The sequence below is a fragment of the Tetrao urogallus genome, assembly GCF_951394365.1.
Source record: "Tetrao urogallus genome assembly, chromosome: 6".
Taxonomy (NCBI): Eukaryota; Metazoa; Chordata; class Aves; order Galliformes; family Phasianidae; genus Tetrao; species Tetrao urogallus.
In genome coordinates, this window is record NC_136819.1 from 50,581,921 (window position 1) to 50,601,493 (window position 19,573).

Consider the following 19,573-nt stretch of genomic DNA (forward strand, 5'->3'; position numbering starts at 1 on the left):
CGGCGCCGGGAGCGCGGCCGGCCGAGCCGGGTACGGGCCACGGTGACCGGCCGCTACGGGCAGGGCCGGCGGGGGCGGAGGCGGCGGAGCGTCGTCAGCATCCTGCGACCGGCTCGGGGAGGCGCGGGGCGGGCACCGCGTGTGAGGAGAGCCGTGCCGGGCCTGCTAGCGGTACTCGGCCGCGGGAGGTAACGGCCGTGGGGACGGGCAGAGCCGGCGCTGCTGGGGGACCGCGAGCCCCCCGCCCGGGGGGAGGCCCTGCGGGCCGGCGGCGCTGCGTATAGCCGAGCGCGGCGGTTACCGCGCTGCGCTGCTGCGGGCCGAGCGGCCACCGCGTGTTATCTTTTGTTCGCAGTCGGCAACGCGCGGCCCTCAGGCGTTTGGCTGGGGACACTGTAGGAGAGGGGACACTGCAGGGCCGGGCGTGGGGGACGGTGAGTGCGGGGCTGGGTTCAAAGGAAGACGTGTAGATGAGGTGGAATCGGAGCTGCTTCCAAATGGTATTGTTCTAAATACGAGCTGAAAACAACAACTCGTGAATAGTGTTTATTACAGGAGAGTTAAGAACATCGATATAATCCGATGGTGCAAGCTATAAAACTCATCACTGCCGTCTGACAGTGTCCGGTGTGTGTACACTTCTGAGCTGTGTCACCCTGTGTCCAGACATGCCTGGTGTGCTTTACTGTACGAGCACCGACACCGCATGCCTTACGCTTTGGAATCATGGCCTACCAGCATGTCTGCCTCTCATTCTCATTGTAGCAGCACATTTATAAATCTAGCTGCTGAACAGCAGATTGAACACAAATTTTGGTCAAGAAAAATAGACTACAACTTCAGAACTAAAAGGTTTTTGGTTTTAGTAAAAACAGAGAAGTAGGACAAAACTTGTACACATTCAATATGAAAGCACTGGAATCAAATCATTAACAGGTTGCCTAGGGAGATGATGGAAGCCCCGTCTTTAGAAACAGCCAAGGTCAGGCTGGATGGGGCTCTGAGCACCTGCTGGAGTTGTGGGTGTCCCTGTTCAGTGCAGGGGAGTTGGACTGGATGCCCTTTAAGGGTCTCTTCTAAATCAAACAATTCCGTGATTCTATTTTTCTGTGAAAAGTAATGCTGCTTTTAATTTCCTTGTCCAGCTACCGGGAATCAAACTCCCAGAGCCTTCTGTCATAGACTTTAATCTCTAACTTTGGGATCACCACATTACACAATTCTTTCCATGAATAGATCAGCCTGCAGCTTAGGTTGTTAGCTGCCTTATCTGAAAAGCAGCGCCAGGTTTTATTGTAAGCTGCCTTCTCATTTCGAGGTTTTCTTCTCTAAGACAACAACATTTAAGACTGTTGCTCTCAGAACATGGAGCTAAAACAATACAATGTGTTTGCACTAGCTGGCAAGAGATTGTTTACGTTCAGCTGCAGCATGGATCACTTCCCAGACAATCACATTACACCCCCAATGGCAAATTAAAGGCCACAGTGTTTTTTCTTTGTACTTAGTCAAATTTATACCTAAATTAATGCGGATACTACCTTTATCTTATCTCTAAAGCTTCATTTGGAAAACTTTCAGGTAAACTTTTGCTAGTGGTCCTAATAATTGGTGATTGAGATCCAGGCAGGTCACAGTTGTCACATACTGTAAAATCACCAAGGGATAAGTCACCAGAAGAAAATAAAAGTCACTGCTTAACAACATATTCTGAGAGCTTGTGAACTGGAACCAAACAGATTGCTGAAATCAATACTGCCTTGCAAGTTTCCCAGTGGCATTACGGAGCAGGCTGAGTAAATGCTAACAGATTCGCTAATTTTTGCTTGTAAATGTACCATACAATGATACAAATAGTGGTTATATTCAAGTCAGTGAGATCTTTTTGTTGATTTTAATTGGGTGAGGAGTGCATCGAGGGGAGGTCCCTGAGCTTCTTGAGGGATTCTCTTGCTAACATTTTACTTGCACGGTGTGTCTTTTTTTTTTTTTTTAATATTGGGAAAATAAAATAACTTGTCTGTACTTACAGCTTCATCGTGACACCATAACACTGTCTTGGGATTTGTCCCTTTCTAGGAGACGACCACCAGCCAACCACAAGACTGTTGCAATGAGTTTTGTTGAATATGGCGATACAATCCAGGATGGTGACACAGCTATTGTGTTCTTGGGCCACGAATCCATGTTTCCTGTGAAAGTCCAGCAAGGCAGTGTAACTCAGACTAAATATGGGGTCATCCGGCATTCTACAGATCTCATAGGCAAGAAGTATGGCTCCAAAGTGACCTGCAGTAAAGGAGGATGGGTTTTTATTCTTCATCCAACTCCAGAACTGTGGACTGTGAATCTTCCACACAGGACACAGATCCTGTATTCCACTGACATCTCTGTAATCACCATGATGTTAGAACTGAAGCCAGGCTCCATAGTATGCGAATCAGGTAATAATAGTTTGAGATCTGTTATTAAGAACTAACACCAACACTTTCCATGGAAAACACACTTAGCTTTACATTTTGCAAAATCTCTTTTTTTTCCATTGTGATACAATTTTCCCAGCCCACACAAGGAGTCATTCTCTTTCATTTGCACATGCTATCAACTATTGCCTCTCCAACAAGCAACGCTGCTTCAGTATGCCAGCCTTTTGTACACATACCTTTGAGTACATGATTAATTCATCTTAAATATATTAACAATCTTCTTTCCCTTATCTAAAACTGCTAAGTTATTCAGACGTATTTTTAAGAGAACATGATTTGAATAAAAAGTCAGACATTGGATTAGCAGTCTGCAAGAACATCATTGAGGTGAATTAGTGAAAGATGGCGAGGGACTGGACCGAGTAATATGGGGAATCAAGTGTCAGTGTTTCTATCATGTGATATAGAATTATGTACATTTTATTGTTCTCTTCCCAGCTGTGATCCACTTGTAGCATTTCAACTTCATGCAGAGCTCACTGCAGTGGCATAGTATAACAGATGATGCATTCATCACAGTGCTGTGCATTGTTTCAAAACTTGGTTTAACTTATTACCATTTCCATAGTTTTACATAATTTTTAAGTAAGGAGGAGTTACATTTCATGTAGATATACATTTTCATGGCTAGATACAGTTTATAATAACACTTTCATGATTTTATTACTGCAGGCAGTATGAGGCTTGCTTGATTTCGTTTGAGTAGTTTGCAAAAATGTGAACTGTAGATAGTTTGTCCTCATTTTTTCTGCCTGTTTACTTTGAGTCTCTTTAGGAAGCAGTTTTATGTGCTTCCTTCTGAAGCATAGATATGGCAGAGGATCAGTGTGACAAGGTTGTACTGCACTGTTAACTTGCATTTAACATTTCCTGCGCCTACCCAAGCATGATGCTGGGCAACTTTGGGGTATTGTGGCTGCTTTCCAACACAACTGAAGTGCTGCTTATCTGCATCCAGTTGTACCCATAATAAGTCATAAATGGGCATGCTGGAAGCTGGCAAGGCCATGTAGAAGCTCCTGACCCCTTTCTTGGGGTAGGTGAATGTTAAAGGACAGAGCTGCATCATTACTGCTGTCAGTAATGATGAATGATGAAGATCTTTGAAAGCTGATTTATCTGAATAGCTAAGAAATGGAAATGCTTGATGAGCTAACTGATCCACATTCTCAGAAATGTTGTGAGTCAAAAGCCATTGTTTGTAGCTACAGACAATCCTTTCTGTTAATGAAAAATTCTTTCCAGGTTTATTTTAATGTCTGTGCTGTCCTAATTAGTGTTTTCACTTCAGCTTTCTAGGGAAAGCAAACAGTTCTACTACTAACATTGTGCTTGTATTGCCTGAAAGATTCACTGTTCACAAAGAAAGAGGGAGTATTGTGGCTTGAGTCACGAGTTAATCTTAAAGCAAGAGTTCTTACTGCATGTCTGCTTACAACTGACCAGAATTGGTGATTTGAATTAAAAACTGTTACATGTATTGACAACTCGAGCCTCCAGTGTGATGATGTAACTTACTTTGGTGCCATCCAAAATTAGGCCACATTCAGCAATCGAAAATCAGTAGTGCTTGTTTAACCTTGTGTGGCTTAGGAGGAGCTAGCCAATGGTGATTAACAGAAACTAGGCAGGAAATCTGGTCTAGTAATGGCATTTGAGTCTGCTTCCTGTTAGTGCTGTCTATAGATGTATCTTGAGCATTAATTAGCATGGAAGTCTGTCTTTTTATTATTTGACCATGAACTGATACACATAGTTGCTGTGGGGCTGGAGAGGCAAAACAGGCCAGGCTCCCCTTTCTTTGCTGCTGGGCTGTGGCAGGTGTCCTGCACCTAGCTGGGGTGAGCAAGCAGAACTGGGGAGCAATCTGCACAAGTGTACATAGAAAGAATGGGTGAAGTAAGATGAAATGCCCTCTGCGTCATGTTCTGAAGTTGTGAATACTGGTATGTATTATCTTACATGTGTCGTTAGGAAAAATTAGTTTAAAAAGTAAGGCTTAATTGTATATCACTTGAGTTGTTCAGTTTAAATTGATTCATAATGATCTGTCATAACCAATACAAGCATATTAATACAGATTTTACCATTTTTAATCGTTTTTAATAAATACATAAAGAGCAAGCAGCACATGCATAATTAAAATCATCCCAGCAAACTCTATTGAGGCTGTAAGGAGACTCAGCATTTGCCTGTTGTTTCATGATAGAGGCATAGGAATATGATCCTTTTTCCATTTCCTGCTAATCTCTAATTTATGAAAGTACGTTGAGATTCACAAACTGCTGGTGGAGCTAAGATCTCTTGAAAGTACTGGTCCCTGGCCTGAGGAATTCACCAGTTTGAAAAGAGTTTTTGGCAGCCCGATCTTTCCAGAAGTAAAGGACACCTGAGAGCTGCTGCAATACCTGCAGTGGGTAGTGTGAAACTTTCACTCTCATCAGGTAACTCTGATCTCACCTGTGCTCATTGCATGTGCAGTCACTGTTTAAGTAAAGGAATACATTCAATTTTTTTGTTTCACCACTCTCCAAAGCTCCAAAACTAACTTTATACCATCTTCCAAGCCAAGGCTATTTTCAGTCCTGTGATTGCAGCTGCCTACAGAGTAATGACTCCATTTGACAATTAATTTTTGCTTGTTTTAAAATTTAAACTACATTGGAATAAATATGAAACCTTTCTGATATTGTTGCTAAACATAATACCTCTTTTTTTTATTCCAGCACCTGCTTATCTGGGCTTTTTTACTGTCCTTTCTCCCTGGTGAAGCCTAAACAAGTATCTGTCCTTACTCTCAGAATTGCCCAGGGAATGTAGTGCAGTACTGTGCAACCTCGTTTAATCTGATAAATCTAAGAAATATTTTGTTTTCAACAGAGCATTGTATTTAGACAAAATGTAATTTAGTCCAAAGTATTCTGACCAGTATCCCACTGATCCTTCAGCCCTCGACAAAATCAGACTCACATGAGCAAAAATGTTAATTGGATTTTTGTTTCCCTTCAGCTAAGTCCCAAATTAAAAGTTGCTAAACCCTGTTCATTGCCACACAGCAATGGGGTTCCAAAGCCACAGATGGGATTTGTGAAGACTGAGAACAGTCCTCTAGGTTCCCATGGCTCCTTTGTGGACGGGTAACAAGAGCCTGTGGCCAGCTTGCCTTACACTGCAGCTCCTCCAGAACAGTTATGAAATTTTCAAACTCATGGTCTGAGTGTAGATTTTGTTAGAAGTACACTCATAAAAAATTAAGGAGGACTTAATGATTAATTGATACTTAATAAATGATTAATAGATTATTGTGGAGTCCCAGCAAGTCAGTTGTAGTGCTGTGACTTTTCTGACTGCTCATGTCTGCACTATCTCTTTGGCATAAGTGTGTGTAAACTCTACAGCTGTATCTTTTGTGTACACACCAAAGCTTTGTAACTATTAATTCAATTTTGGGACATATTCATATTAATTAAGTTTTATAATGTCTCCCATATCTGCCTCTTAGCAGGTAAGAAAGAGAAGAACTCGAATATGTGATTCTTTATAACACCTTCTGAAGTAGAAGAAAAGCCTCATCTGTACTAACATCAGAGAGTACAGTGTTCTCTCGGCATAACCAAGAACTGAAGTAGAACTGTGGCCACATGAGGCATCTCTGTGCTGGGTGCAGCCCTGTGGCTGAGGAATGCTGTTGGTACCCTGAAGTTCTTGTTTCCAGGCTTTCCGGGCTTCCTTTCATCTTACCACTTTGTTTGACCACAAAGTGCATTTCTCATGCAGCTCTGAACTTCACAGTATCACCTCCATTTTGCAGAAGATCCCTCCCTAAAGAACTCTGCCTCTTGAATCACTTAAGAGCAAATTCTTTTCAGTCTTCACATTCCCATTCCTTTTGTAGGCAGTGCCAGCCTTGAAAACTTCCATGCCATCCTTCCCCAGCTCCTGCATCCAGTGAACAGTGGCCTTCTTTGGGCTCCAGCCTGCTTCCTAAAATGCCCATTTGGGCAGCATGTCCACAGCAGAAATGCAAGAGTAGGAGGTCATCTGTAAGGGGAAGTGCTTCATGCACCATCTCCTCCTGCAGTAGCCAGGCCATTTCCTTTTCCCTCTCCTCCTGCCTCCGCCTGTCCCTGATCTTGCAGTTTCTCACCTTTCACCATGATTTGTGCCTGACTGCCCTCACAGAATGACTTTTGAGTTACAACTATCAGATGCTTAAGATCTCACCGTATACTCACTAAAACGTTTCTCCCATTACATAAACTTGTCATGTACAGTGAGCAGTGTTCCTCTGCGCTGTGTTTCTTTATACTGGCTGTGGAGTTTTTAGCTGTGCCTAAAGATTAATTCTCCTTTGGTTTTGAGGCTCCATCCGTTCTCATGGCTGACTCATGACCCGTCTTATTATTTGCTAGGTTTAAGTGCGGTAGCTAGGAGACTAATAGAGCAACACTGATTGTTTTCTCCTATTTGACCGGTTTATAGTATCTTGTGTAGCCAAATATTGCAGCAGATACTTCAATTCTATTAAAATGTTACTAGATATTGCATCGATCCAGAAATTAATGACACCACTTTTCCTGTTTTTGTGTTATATAAACCAATGTATGCACTTAAGAGCTTCCTCAGCTTTAGTTTGGATTACAAACCTGCCGTAATAAACCTGGCAAATATTTTGAATAAGCGCAGCTGTAAACATCTATGGATTCGAAATCACAGTTTTACTTCCTTTCTTAAAAAGGGAAAGCCCATGGAAAGGAAACTTTGGGGGCAGGCAAGCATAGAGAAAACATAGTGGAACATAAAATCAGGTCTCTTGTGTTTGCAGCATGGGTGGGATTCCAGGAGGATAAGCAAATTAGAAAACCAGACTAAACAGAAAACAGTGGAAGTGTGTTCCCTCTTATTCAGCTCGCCCTCAAGTGCTGTATTTGATGCTGTTGGAGTGCTTGTGTTTCTCTCGGCTGCTCTCCTGATGTGTATCTACACAGTATTGAAGTAGCAGGTGTTATTTCTGAAGGGGTCAGATGTTGTCTGCTGCAGCCTTGAAATGAGGAATGATCTTAGTGTGGACGCTGTCTCATGATGCTGAGGTGCATGGAGGCTTCTCTGTGGAAAACGTCTCTTGAATCAGCAGAAGGTGAAAAGAACAAACCTTTTTGAGGTCAGGGCAATTGGTGGGTTGTTCATGCGATCAGTACTTTGCTGTTTGTAAATCAGAAACAGGTATCAATAGGTACTCAGCCTTAATGTTTCATCTAGGTGTCCACTCGTTAGGATATAAATCCTTCTAAATCTGTGCTGGTTTTGTTGTCTTGGGAGAGGGTAGAAGCACTCCTCTGAGCTTAGAGGTGTCAGAGATGGATGGAGAGAAATGAAAAAGGAGTTGAGAAGGTGCTGAGAAAGCTCAGATGTTAAATATTGCAGATTTGCAGGGGAGGAGGTGAATATAAACATTAATTTCCCCTTCTATAATATAAGAGAAATAAAGGTTTGAACCTGCCTTCTGTAGACAGCATTAGGAGTTGTGCCAGACCCCAGTGAGGACTGATGAACCACAACAAGTGTGTTAACTGTCAGGCATATGAGAGCCGAGGGTCATCATCATTTCACGGGATTGGGTTCAGATTCTGTGATCACTTCAAGAAAAGAAGAAATTTTGCAATGGTGGATGATTCACCACCTTGTTCTTTGTTTCCTGCAGTTTGGAGAGTGTTGTCATGGAGGAGGCAGGCAGCATCTTCAGAAATACTCTTCTCATTAGTGATGTGTTTGTATTATTCTGATGTTTGCAGTAGCCAGTCAACAACAAATAATTCCTGGCAACCTTGTTTGACAAAAGCTCAGTCTGTAATACACGCCCGCAAGCGATGACTTCCAGCATCCTGTTTTTGGTGCTGGGTTTGGCTTTGGAGTGTTCATGAATTAAAAAAAGTACTGGAAAACAAACCGAACAGTGTAACAGGATTTTGTAGGAAGGAGACAAACTGTATCTTCTCTGGTGTTTTGAAAAGCAGATTAAAAATGTAAAAGATATGAACAAGGAAACTGGATACGTGCACAGGCTGCCTCTCTTCTGTGTCCATCCCAGCTGTGCTGGCAGACCTCCCATTCACTCTTACAGATGAGCTGAGAACAATGCAAAAAGTCAGCAGCACTGCCTGTTAGGAAGGTAAAAAAATTACATTCTGTAGGATTGCAGAAGTTGTCAGTCATGCAGTCCTGCTTTCTGGTGTGAAACACAATGGCAGATTTCAGTCGTTGTAGAATCTTATGGGCATCCCTGCTTTTGTCATTACAAAAAAAAGTGAAATGCTGTTTCTTTGCTATGTGTGTACATTATTGAGTTTTTGCAGCCACGTGGCTGCCATGATACCATTAATTGTTTTGACCAGTGAAAAGTTTATGTCAATATTTAGAGCCAGCTGGTACCGCAAGTGGGTAATTTGTCACGTGTGCACAGGTAACTGCCCTCTGTCTTTTGCTTGCTTTATTGTAATACTGGTGTGGATGCATGAATTTTCACTTAAAGTAATTGTTCATGTTCCAGTTTTACTCTCCTATTGGACTTTTTTGGGGCCAGTGCTAAAATCTGAGGTCCTCCCTCCCATTAAAGCTGGAGAAAGTGCTGCTGTGCCTGCCAGGGTCAGGGCCTTCCCAGAGGGATGCAGGAAAGTGGTGCCCATTCTGCAGAGCATTCAGTTGGTCTTGTCAAATGTGGGCCCTGAGCTCTTCATGGTCTGAATGGCTCCCTTCTCAGAGCTGTCAGCTCAAATCCAGTGCCTTAGCAATATTTCACCCCTTATGTGACTAGAGGGCAAGGACCTTAGATCTGTCACTAAACTCTAACTTCCTGTCCGAGTCAGGAAAGCATTGCTCCAATTAGGCTGCATACCAACTTCTGAGTCTTCTAATTAATTTCCTTTCTGCTGGTTTCTGAGCTTTCTCCACCACTGCTGTTCTTTAGATTCTGTCCTTCAGCAGTAGTTTTTATGATTTGCGGAGTTAAAAGAACTTGCTTCAGGCTGAAATTTAGCCTGAACAGTCACTGAAGATAGCTAGAAATAGATTTTCTTTCTACAGGAAAAGCGTGTTCCAAGTACAGAATTATAAATCAATAAACACAGGTAATTTGGGGTTGCTGTGGGGCTTTGAGTTTGGTGGGTTATTCTGCTAAATGCCACTTCAGTGAGTAATCTGCAATACGAGTCAGTATATGGCTGTTTTCTTCAGTGAAAACGTTGGTTATTAGTCATTATGTATTTAACATGCCAATGGATCATTAAAAATAAGTTTCCCAAATTACCAAGCTCAAACAGGAAAAAGTCTGTATCCTAATGGTTAGTCTGTGACTGTACATGGTAATCGTACTTATGTTCAATTTTGGGTATGTGGCGGATCTCATTAGACTTCGCTAGACAGTGTAGACTTGTACAGGTAAGCCATCTGTGCAGTCAGGTCACTTGGTGTGACTGCAGGGAGCCCAGGGGCCTCCACTCTGGGCAATTTCAGGGTGTGCTGAGGATGGCCGGTGTGTGACAAGAGGCCTGGGCAAAACAGCTTCCATGTCATGAAGGTTGGCTGTCTGCATAGATCCCAGTAGGGTTTTCAAACATAGGCTCTTGCAACATCTCTTTCTTGTTTTAATGAAGTGTAAGGTTTTGAAAATATGCTGAACTTCATCTCTTTTTACCCTAGAAGAGTCTTGCAGAAAAAAATCTATGTTAATTTTCTTTATATTTTCTCACTGCATTTAATTCCTGATGTTCTTCTGTAGTCCTTGTTAGAGCTATAGCTATATATATTGCTGGTCCTTGGCATTGTTTTTTACTCACAGATTTTTAATTAACATTTTGAGGACCCTGAGAACTGTTTCCTGGGTCATCTAGTCCATCTAGCAGTGCCTAGCACTATCAAAATGCATTTCACAAGCTGCTTTTCTTTTCTAGGTACAGGCAGCGGATCCCTGTCCCACGCTCTCATCAGGACAGTGGCTCCCACGGGGCACCTGTACACAGTGGAGTTCCACCAACAGAGAGCTGAGAAGGCCAAGGAGGAATTTCGGGAGCATGGAGTAGAGCATCTGGTCACGGTAACCAACCAGGATGTCTGCAAGAATGGATTTGGTGTCTCAGACATTGCAGACGCTGTGTTCCTGGATATTCCATCTCCATGGGAAGCCATTGGACATGCAAAGGCAGCGTTAAAAGCTGAAGGTAACTGTACTAGCTCTTTATAGGAAGTACCATCTCTGCCTCTCAGCTATATGTTAGATCTGCTCCTTTCCATTATGTGATTGCTGTTCTCAAATCTCAAAGTCTCTAAGCATTTCAAAGGATGAAAAAGAGGTTTTCAGTTTGCAGGGAAAGATTTGAAAAGAGCAGAACAACTTTTTCCTACAGGTCTGTGCTAGCTGCTACAATTAATGGGCAGTTTATAAAAGAAAACAATGTTTGAACCTTTGTCTAGTGCGTTTTGTAGATCTGAGGGTGTGTGGGAGGCAGCAGCAGCAATAAATGCTGAGAGCAAATTTCTTTGGCACTTCAGTGGAAAGGTGTTTGTATAAAAGGTATTCAGAATCACTTTACATCAATCATTGCAGATTGGACCAGTTTAACAATGCTCCACATCAATAATGTTAAAGAAAATGTGGTTATTCTTAAATATGCATGCTGATTTCTACCTTAAATCTCTGCTGTCAGAGCTAATGGGAAGTATGACATTGGCTGCAGTAGGAATTGAACCTAAAGGGTGTTCCAGCTTGTGCCAGCTGCTCCTGGATGATGACAACAAGTGGAGACTGCTACTGCGGGATTGGATGGGTTTTGTCTGTTTGTAATAAATCTTTTACCTATTCAAAAGTAGGGAATAAACCATTCTCCTATCCTGAAATAAGTTTTCCCCTGATTGCTATTCTGCCAATGTAGCTGCACTGCTGTGAATCTGAGCTAACTTCTGCCAGGCTATGAAGTGACTTTTCTAATCAAGAGAGTATGGAGTGCAGAACAGCGCCCATGCTGGGACACGACTTTAGCAGCGTACTGACTTTAGGTAAATTGCTTGGTCTAAATCACAGGATTTAAGCTTGTTCTTAAAGGTCACTGAGTGTGTTTGAGTCAGGACCAAGCCAGGCTGTAGGCTCCCCCCCACTACCATGGAAAATTTTCAAGGAAGCTTTCCAATACAACGCATTCTTTAAAAAGTAAATAAATAAAAAGAGACTAATTAGCACTCTGTACCTGCAAGGATAACAGCTGAATTTGTAGCTGCTTTCCAGTGTGTCCTGGGAAAAAAATAATGTTCACTGCACTGTACAATGCCCTTCCCATGCTCAAATTATCTAATCTAGTGAGCAGAACACTCAGCTGACTTCCCAGCTTAGAAGGCGCTGCATTGCGCAGCCCAATTTGAATTATTTAAGTGGTGCATGTTCAGAATACTGAGCAGGGCTGCTTGAGCAATTCCGAGGTTTGAAGCCCTGTCTCACTCCAGCATTTGAAAAACAGATAAAAGGTCCCATAGTACCAAACTGACAGTACTCTTTGGCTACACTTTTCTGTGCTACAAGGTTAATCTGCTAAGCCAATATTAAAAATATTTAAAACCCTGCTTTTATTTATTTATTTTTTTTGTCTGTAAAGTGACGTCGTGTGCGTTTCATCAGGCAGAGGGTGAAGCTGCTTACTGCTGTTTTCAAATAGTTACAGCTCTTCTGCAGTAAGAACAGGTTGTGCATGTACTGCTGCTGCTCACCTCCATTTCGGTGATAAGGCATCACCGGAGGGAATGAGCCCTTGCACTCTTTTCCCTCTGTATCCTCTCTCATGCATCTGGACAGGATCACGTGGCAGGTTTTATTGTGATGCACAATGTAAACATTGCATCTGTGCTGCCAGGTAGTGGTCATTCATTTGCTGAAGTCGTAAGGTAATTAGGTTGAAGTCAGGGCTGAATGAATTCAATATATAGCACCCAGTTAACCTCCTCTTTAGAACCACAATATTCCTTATGGAGTTTTCAGCTGAGATTGCATGTAAGAGAGAGTTCTCGACCTTAAAAAATGCTTATCAAATCAGTATTTTCTCTCCTACTTATGCTCAAGATCCTGAGTCTTGCAGCTCCTAGTAGGCCGAGTGTTAATGATCCTCTTCACAGAGTACATTTATCGCTCACGTTATGCCTACCAGTAGGCTGCAAATATGCTGCTTACGATAGCTTGGCCTCCTGTTTAGTGCACTGCCAACTTGTGAAGAGCTAAAGGGATAAAAATGCACAGAGTGTTTTTGACTCGAAGGTTCTTGTTCTCTGGTGACATGCTCTGCTGATGCTCAGGCTTGCATCTCAGCTGCATCCTTCTGTGCTCATTTCACCAGTCAAGCTTTCAAGCAGAAATGCTGCTTGTAATATCTCTCAGGCACTGCTGCACTGCAGAACTTGCTTTCATTTCCAGACCTGCACTGTTTTCCTTTTGCAGCATCTGCTGATGAATGCTTTTCTGTAGTCATAGCAGTATCTGACCTTGGTGGTTTTTTGCAAAGTTGCTGTTAACCCCTTGAGGCTAGATTTTTTAAAAAAGAATAATTTAACAGAATGAAAAAAATGAGAGGTAACAGAAATATCCTCCACATCCTACAGTGCTTAAATACCCTGAAACTTTTGACTCAGTCGTCTCCCAGCTGAATACTGTAGTGCTTTGGTTATAATTCTGTACCCACCTACTCTGCTCTCTAAGTATTGCCTATTTCATACATATATACATATAATTGTTAGAGTTGGAAGGAACCTTTAAAGGCCATCCAGTCCAACCCCCCTGCACTGAGCAGGGACACCCACAGCTCCATCAGGTGCTCAGAGCCCCGTCCAGCCTGACCTTGGCTGTTTCTAAGGATGGGGCATCCACCACGTCTTTGAGCAAGCCTGTGCCAGTGCATCACCACCCTTATTGTAAAGAAGCTTCTTTCTTATGTTCAACCTTCATCTCCTCTCTCCATAAAGCCCCTAAATTATGAGTTTGTCAAATAGTGATCTGTGTGATCTCACCTGAATTGAGTGACACGGTTCAGGTCTCCCCAAAAAGCCCTGCAGCGGGAGTTCCCTCCAAACACTTCCCTGTATGGGCCTCTGTGTTTCTTCCATTGAAGAAACCTTTTAGGAATACTCTGCTCTTCTTAGAGGTAGTTGCTTTTCATTTCCAAAGTCTTTTGTCTGTTTTGTTAGTTCACAGTGGACTTAAAACAGGTCTTGCTTGCATTCTTTCCTCTACCATAGCCATTGATTGTTGTTCTAACTTGCCAGTTTTGGTTCTTACGGTTGCTGTATAAGCAAATAAATAACGCCCCAACCTCCCAGTAGCCTGTGGTGTAGGTAAAGGATTTAATTTTCATTCAGGTTTGCTTCCTTCCTCCCTGGTGCTTTCAGGGAATACCAGTTCCGTGCAGAAATTCTCACTGGCTATTTTTCCTGAGCCCTAAAGGTTATTCATGGTCCCATTTTCAAACCACCCAGGTATGGCTTTGAGGAGCAGCTGAAATCTTCAGCCACTTTCATGGCAGCTGTGTTGGGAGCCCCCCGGGCTGAACCATGCTGAGAGGGCAGCAACGTGAGGCTGCTGCTGGTTGAACCTCAGCTGCCTCAGGAGCACACAGGGAATGTGTTAGGGCAGGAAGTGGAGCCTGTCAGTCTAGTGTGCTGTCTAGACTTTCTTCCTCCACCCATGCAGGTGGTACACAAGATGGTATCAATGTTTCTCATGTCCATAGGAGGTTGTTTTGGAATAAATGAATGAAGCCATATGTGTCTGTAAAACATCATCACCAGCCTTTATTAGTGCCATCTGCTTTGATTTGAAGGAGAATTTGCTCAAGGTGAAGTTGAGGATAATCAAGGTCAGGCTGGACAGGTCTTTGAGCACCCTGATCTAACTGTAGGTGATCCTCTTCATTGCAGGGGAGTTGGGCTAGATGATCTTTAAAGGTCTCTTCCACCTCAAACAATTCTATAATTGTATGATAGTTTGAAACAACCTCCCAGTGTTGAGGGACCATCTGGTATAGCGCAGAGCTGCCCTGCTAGGATCAGAAGTAGGTGCTAACTCTCAAATTCCATCTGGTTCCCAAGCAGTACTTGCTGAGCTAAGCACGGCTGGCGTATCTTGTTGGAAGGCATTAACCTAGCTGAGGTTGCAGGGATTTTTAGCTCAGCTGCACACAATGGGTCTGGCCCAGCAGCCTAAGCAGAAATGATTCCCTCACCTGTTGTGAGCTAAGCAGGTTTCCTGCACTGTAATCCATGCTGTGGAATGCTGTCCAAAATTGTTGGACTTTGCACAGCTTGTAGAAAGAAGCTGGGGATGAAGGGAATCTTAAAGGAAGTTGTTAGATTTTTTTCACGAGTTTGGTGCCAACTTGTTTTTTTTGTTTTCATTTTTGATACATGCTTTAGCCAGCTCCATAGCAGTCAGTAGGAATGAATTCCTTTGGAAGGGTGCACCTACAAACACAGGTTAAGGTCACATTTGCAGAAAATGGCATTAAGCTCCCATTAAAGAGCTGGCAATTGATTTGGAAAAATTTTTCTTTTCTGAATCAAGAAACATCCTTTAATTTCTAACAACAGCCAAATCCTCTAATTTCACTTGTCAAGGAAGCTGCATCAAATCGCCCACGAGCACATTCATTTAAAGGACATTTTGTCCCCTTTTGCAGAGGCAATATTTTTAGTGTCCTGCTAGCACAGAGTAAATGCCATAGTGATGCTGCTCTGTGACTTTCCTGCCTCGCCCCTACATAATGATCATGCCATGGGATCTTTGTAACATAATCTTCCAATTATCACAAAGCTCTGAAATCCCAAAACCCAGAGCTGTGTTCTCTTACCAGAAATAAAAATGCTGTGCTGCATTTTCTGCGTCACAGAACCATTTCCAAAATTATGGGCCCTTTTCTCAGGAACTTAGCAGTGCTGCACTACATATGTTCTTTTCACATCCTCTGAGTAATACTGTGATGATGAGCAAACCTAGCAGAGTACTTGTGACGCATACAGCAACCTGCAAAAGAGAGGGCACGTAACTTGGACACATGTTGTTTTCATATCATGAGGATGCATTGAGTTTGTGTCCATTGGGTAGCACTGCCAGATTTTCCATGCTGGATACCTCATGCAGATTTTAGGTAAGTAGAACTGGTAGAGGTGTTACTCTGCTCACACAAACCAGAAACGCAGTTGCTTGGTGGAATTGCACAGAAGCACACCAAGAGCTGTGCTGGAAGGAGGAGCAATTTCCAAGGCACTGATCTCTAGTAAAGATAGCAAGGTGTGTCTCTTGATTATTAATTAGACACTTTCAATACCATGCTTAAAAAAAATGTACAGTGCTTTGTAGATGCAAATGCTCTCTTTTATTTCTTCCCCTTCCCCTAAGCTCTCTCCTCTAATTGTTCCAATTGTACTTTAATTTTCATAGGCTCTTGACCCCACTGCTGGTTAGAGTGGCTGCCAGGACTGTGTGGGCACCTTCCAGCCTACACATTCAGATTTAACCTCTCCATTAAATGTTTCAAATAAACTCACTCTCTGTAAAATTGAAGGTGGAAAAAGAAATGTAAGTCTTTAATACAGACTCATTATTTTCTTTTCAACTTTAGCACTTGTCAGAGGCATTATACATGAATAAACACATTTTTAGACAGCTCTTCAGATCAAAAAGCTCACATGGCTTCCCAATGTGAACAGGATTAATCTCAGATAATTGCTGTATCCATTTATGATGACACACAGGTCTCATTAAACAAATTTAGGAACAGTAGCTTTCCTAAAAGGAGAGCTCTGAGAGAACATGAACCTGGCTTGCACCTGGAAGTCCTGCTTCTTCAGCAGAAGAGCATGTCCTTCTCAGTGCTGCTTTTCCTTTGCTCAGAGTCCACTTTTTTTTTGCAGCTAAAAACACCATGGCAAATGAAGCATCCCAAATCTATTTTAGGCAGTCTCTGTAAGTCTGGAGCTGCAATTTCATTTCTACCTTCAAGCCTTCTGCTAATTGCAGCCTTCCAACCTTTTCTTAACACCTGCTTAATGAAACAAGTTCAGCCCATGAGTCCAACCCAGCCTGTAGGGTGATGTTGAGAGGAGACAGCAAAGAAGACCTCCTCGCCTGTTTGACAGATGCCATCTGGATGTCAGCTATCACAAGCACCTTCTCTACGCAGTGGCTCAGAAGCCCATTTTCTGTAGCCCAGCTTCCCTAAGCAGCCTGCTTTGTGAGGAGGCAGCCTGATAAATTAACACCAAGTTTGGTGCTGCCATGCTGTGCTCAGCTGACCATCCTGAGGCAAAATGAAGGTTGCTCTGGCTTTAATTGGAGGCTTGACAAAAGCCGTAGGCGGGTCTGCAGCTTGTGTTGCCGCAGTTGTGTGCAGGCTTCTTACTTTTCCCCTGTGAATCCACAGCTTGTGCCTAAAGACGTCTTGAAATCTTTGCAGTCAGAGTAAATGAGGAGAACAGGTTTGTTGTAAATGTAAATATGTTGCCATCTTTTGTTTCAATATGAATGCAAAAAATAAAAAGCCTGAATGAAATCGTAGTAAGTCTCAGATCTCAGTGCAGATTCTTTCTTCACAGACAAAGAGTTACTGTGAGCTGACATTTAGCTAAGTTAGACGTTTGTTCAGTTCCCTGCGCAATAAGAACATGGCATCGTTCTCTATGGCATATGGTCATTATAGTAACTTTCTAGTTACGTAACTGAAATTTCTTCTCGAGCTTTTCTCCTTTATTTCTACAACCATGGCAGTGTACTGCCTGGCCAGAAGGGAAGAGCTGCTGGATGCAGTTCTGGTAGTGCTGACCGTGCTGATAAACATATAAATCTAATTTCATGGGATCTAACAGACCGGGTGCGCAATTAAATTGGCATCCCGAGAGTTGGTTAATAGTGACACAAACCAGCATTAATTTTGCAGGTGGTTATTAGATTTGTTCTTTAATTGTCACTCTGGGGAATTGCTTGTCTGGGGTACTTTGTTCTGAAGATGCATGATAAGAACTGCTGGCTGTGGAGACTTTATCCCAGGACTAAAATTAAATCCTGCTTAGTGTGTGGTGGATTAATGGTCATGGAAGGTGTTCTTCCCCAATCAGTGCCCGGCACATCATTGCTGTGCAGTAACTGGAGTGCTATAGTGACACTCTCAGACCTGATGCTTTCTTTTTTTAGAGATGTGACTTTAGAAATGAGGAAGGGGGGAGAAAAAAAAAAGAGTGAGTTTGAGATAAAGCAGGCCTCGTGTAGCCCCTGCATTGCCTCTATTTTTAGCAGGATGCTTTGCTCTCAGCTGCACGGGTTTTTTAACTGCTTAGACAACAGGGCTTGGGAGACTCAACGGGATGAGCCTGGGAGAGGGCTGGGAAAGAATGCAAATTAGGTCAGCACGCATTTTCATCTAATTGTAAGAAGTGAAACACTGGCTGAAGCTGCATTGTCCAGCTCCTTCCCCCAGCACAAAAGCTTTTCAGGAAGGGCAGCGTCCCTCGTGGGACACTGTGTCCTGGGTGAAAGCACATGCCCTGGCTTTGTGGCAGACAGTGTCCTTATAATTCTTTGATCTGATTTGGCTGTGGCTTTTCAGGGTAAATCTGAATCGTTCTATTCTCAGCTGTTAAGGTGACATTGTAGCCAGCAGAAAGTTGTAGGGAACCTATTAGTGTTCTGAATGTGGAATCCAAACTGAGCCATGCGCAGAGGAGGAGGTGAGTGTTAGTTTGTCACTAAGAGCCCTTTCCTAGTGGTTTGGTGCATTTGCTGTGAAACTGCCCGATGTGGTATTCAGTAAATTTTAATGCTCAAGAGACACGCTAGTCAGCTTGACTAAAAGGGTAAAGTCTTAACAGCACTCCATCTATGGCCTGGAGAGATTACTTTATTCTGTACACGCATACCATCGTTCCCAAATAAACACAGCCGCTTTTGTCGGAGCGTGTGTGCACGCACACTTAGATTCTAATGAAGGCAGCTCTGAACAGTGTGTGGAGAATGACTTCTGGCTTTGTGTAGTTGCCAGCTTCAGAGCAGTGCCTCGGCCCAGAACAGTGGATAGTGACTCCGAAAGAGGCACTGCCCTGAGGGGATTGACTTTAAGAGTTTTATCATGAACAAGTATGGTGGGCAACGCTGGGTTTGGGAGATGAGTGAGTTTGCCACTGCAGTTTTCAAAGAGTCTGATGCATCTTGTGAAATCATCCCTGCTTGATGCTGACGCTTTGATCCCACAGAGTTGCCTGATGAAGATTTTCTTTCAGAATGTTTTTATTTTTGTATAATTCACAGAATCTTAGAATATCCCAAGTTGGAAGTGACGCATAAGAATCATCGAATCCAGCTCCTAATTGTAATTCTACTTGCAGCTAGGAGAATTTGAAAAAATAGAAAAAGTGCTTCATTTGTGTTCTTGCCCTCTTATCTACTACCTGTCTTCTTTTGCAGGTGGCCGCATCTGCTCTTTCTCCCCCTGCATTGAACAAGTCCAGAGAACTTGCCTAGCAATGGAAGAGTACGGTTTTACAGAGATTAACACCTTAGAAATTCTGCTCCGAGTATACAATGTGAGGACAATTAGCTTGCAAATCCCTGACCTTGGAAAAGCAGCTGAGGATAATTCTAGCGCTGGCTTTGACAGCAGCAACCCATCAAACCAAGGTAGCCCAGGCACTAATCTGCAGCAAGGAGTGGTGCAGTTCAAAAGCGGCGTGCCACTGAGGGAGATGGTGGGTCACACTGGGTACCTGACCTTTGCCACTAAGAGCCTCTTCTAGTACACTTCAACTTGGGGAAGTTCGGAGTGTTTTGTGTGTTTGTGTGCATTTGCCGTTTTCGTGGTTCTTTTTTGTAGGGCATCCAAATTTTTCCTTGTCAGGGAATTCCATATATAGTCAGATTTAGTTGGAATATGCTTTGTTTAAATAGCACGCAAGCATTAACCAGAGCAGCATCCAAGGGAATGTTGGAACTCTGGAGCGGTGCTCCGCTTGCCGTCAGAAAGACAAAGTAATAGCAAGTGGCCATTCATTGGAATGTGTGGGATAGAGATTCCTCC

The 19,573-nt window shown here is 43.0% G+C and overlaps 1 protein-coding gene across 1 annotated transcript; it reads left to right on the forward strand.

Moving 5' to 3' along the window:
• Nucleotides 1-2,113: 2,113 nt before the first annotated feature.
• Nucleotides 2,114-19,292, forward strand: TRMT61A (tRNA methyltransferase 61A; the record flags this gene model as incomplete). The annotated part of the gene is made up of 3 exons (XM_079536774.1): nt 2,114-2,444; nt 10,433-10,699; nt 18,964-19,292. The coding sequence occupies 3 exons, from the start codon at nt 2,114-2,116 to the stop codon at nt 19,290-19,292; spliced, it is 927 nt and encodes a 308-aa protein (XP_079392900.1).
• Nucleotides 19,293-19,573: the final 281 nt, after the last annotated feature.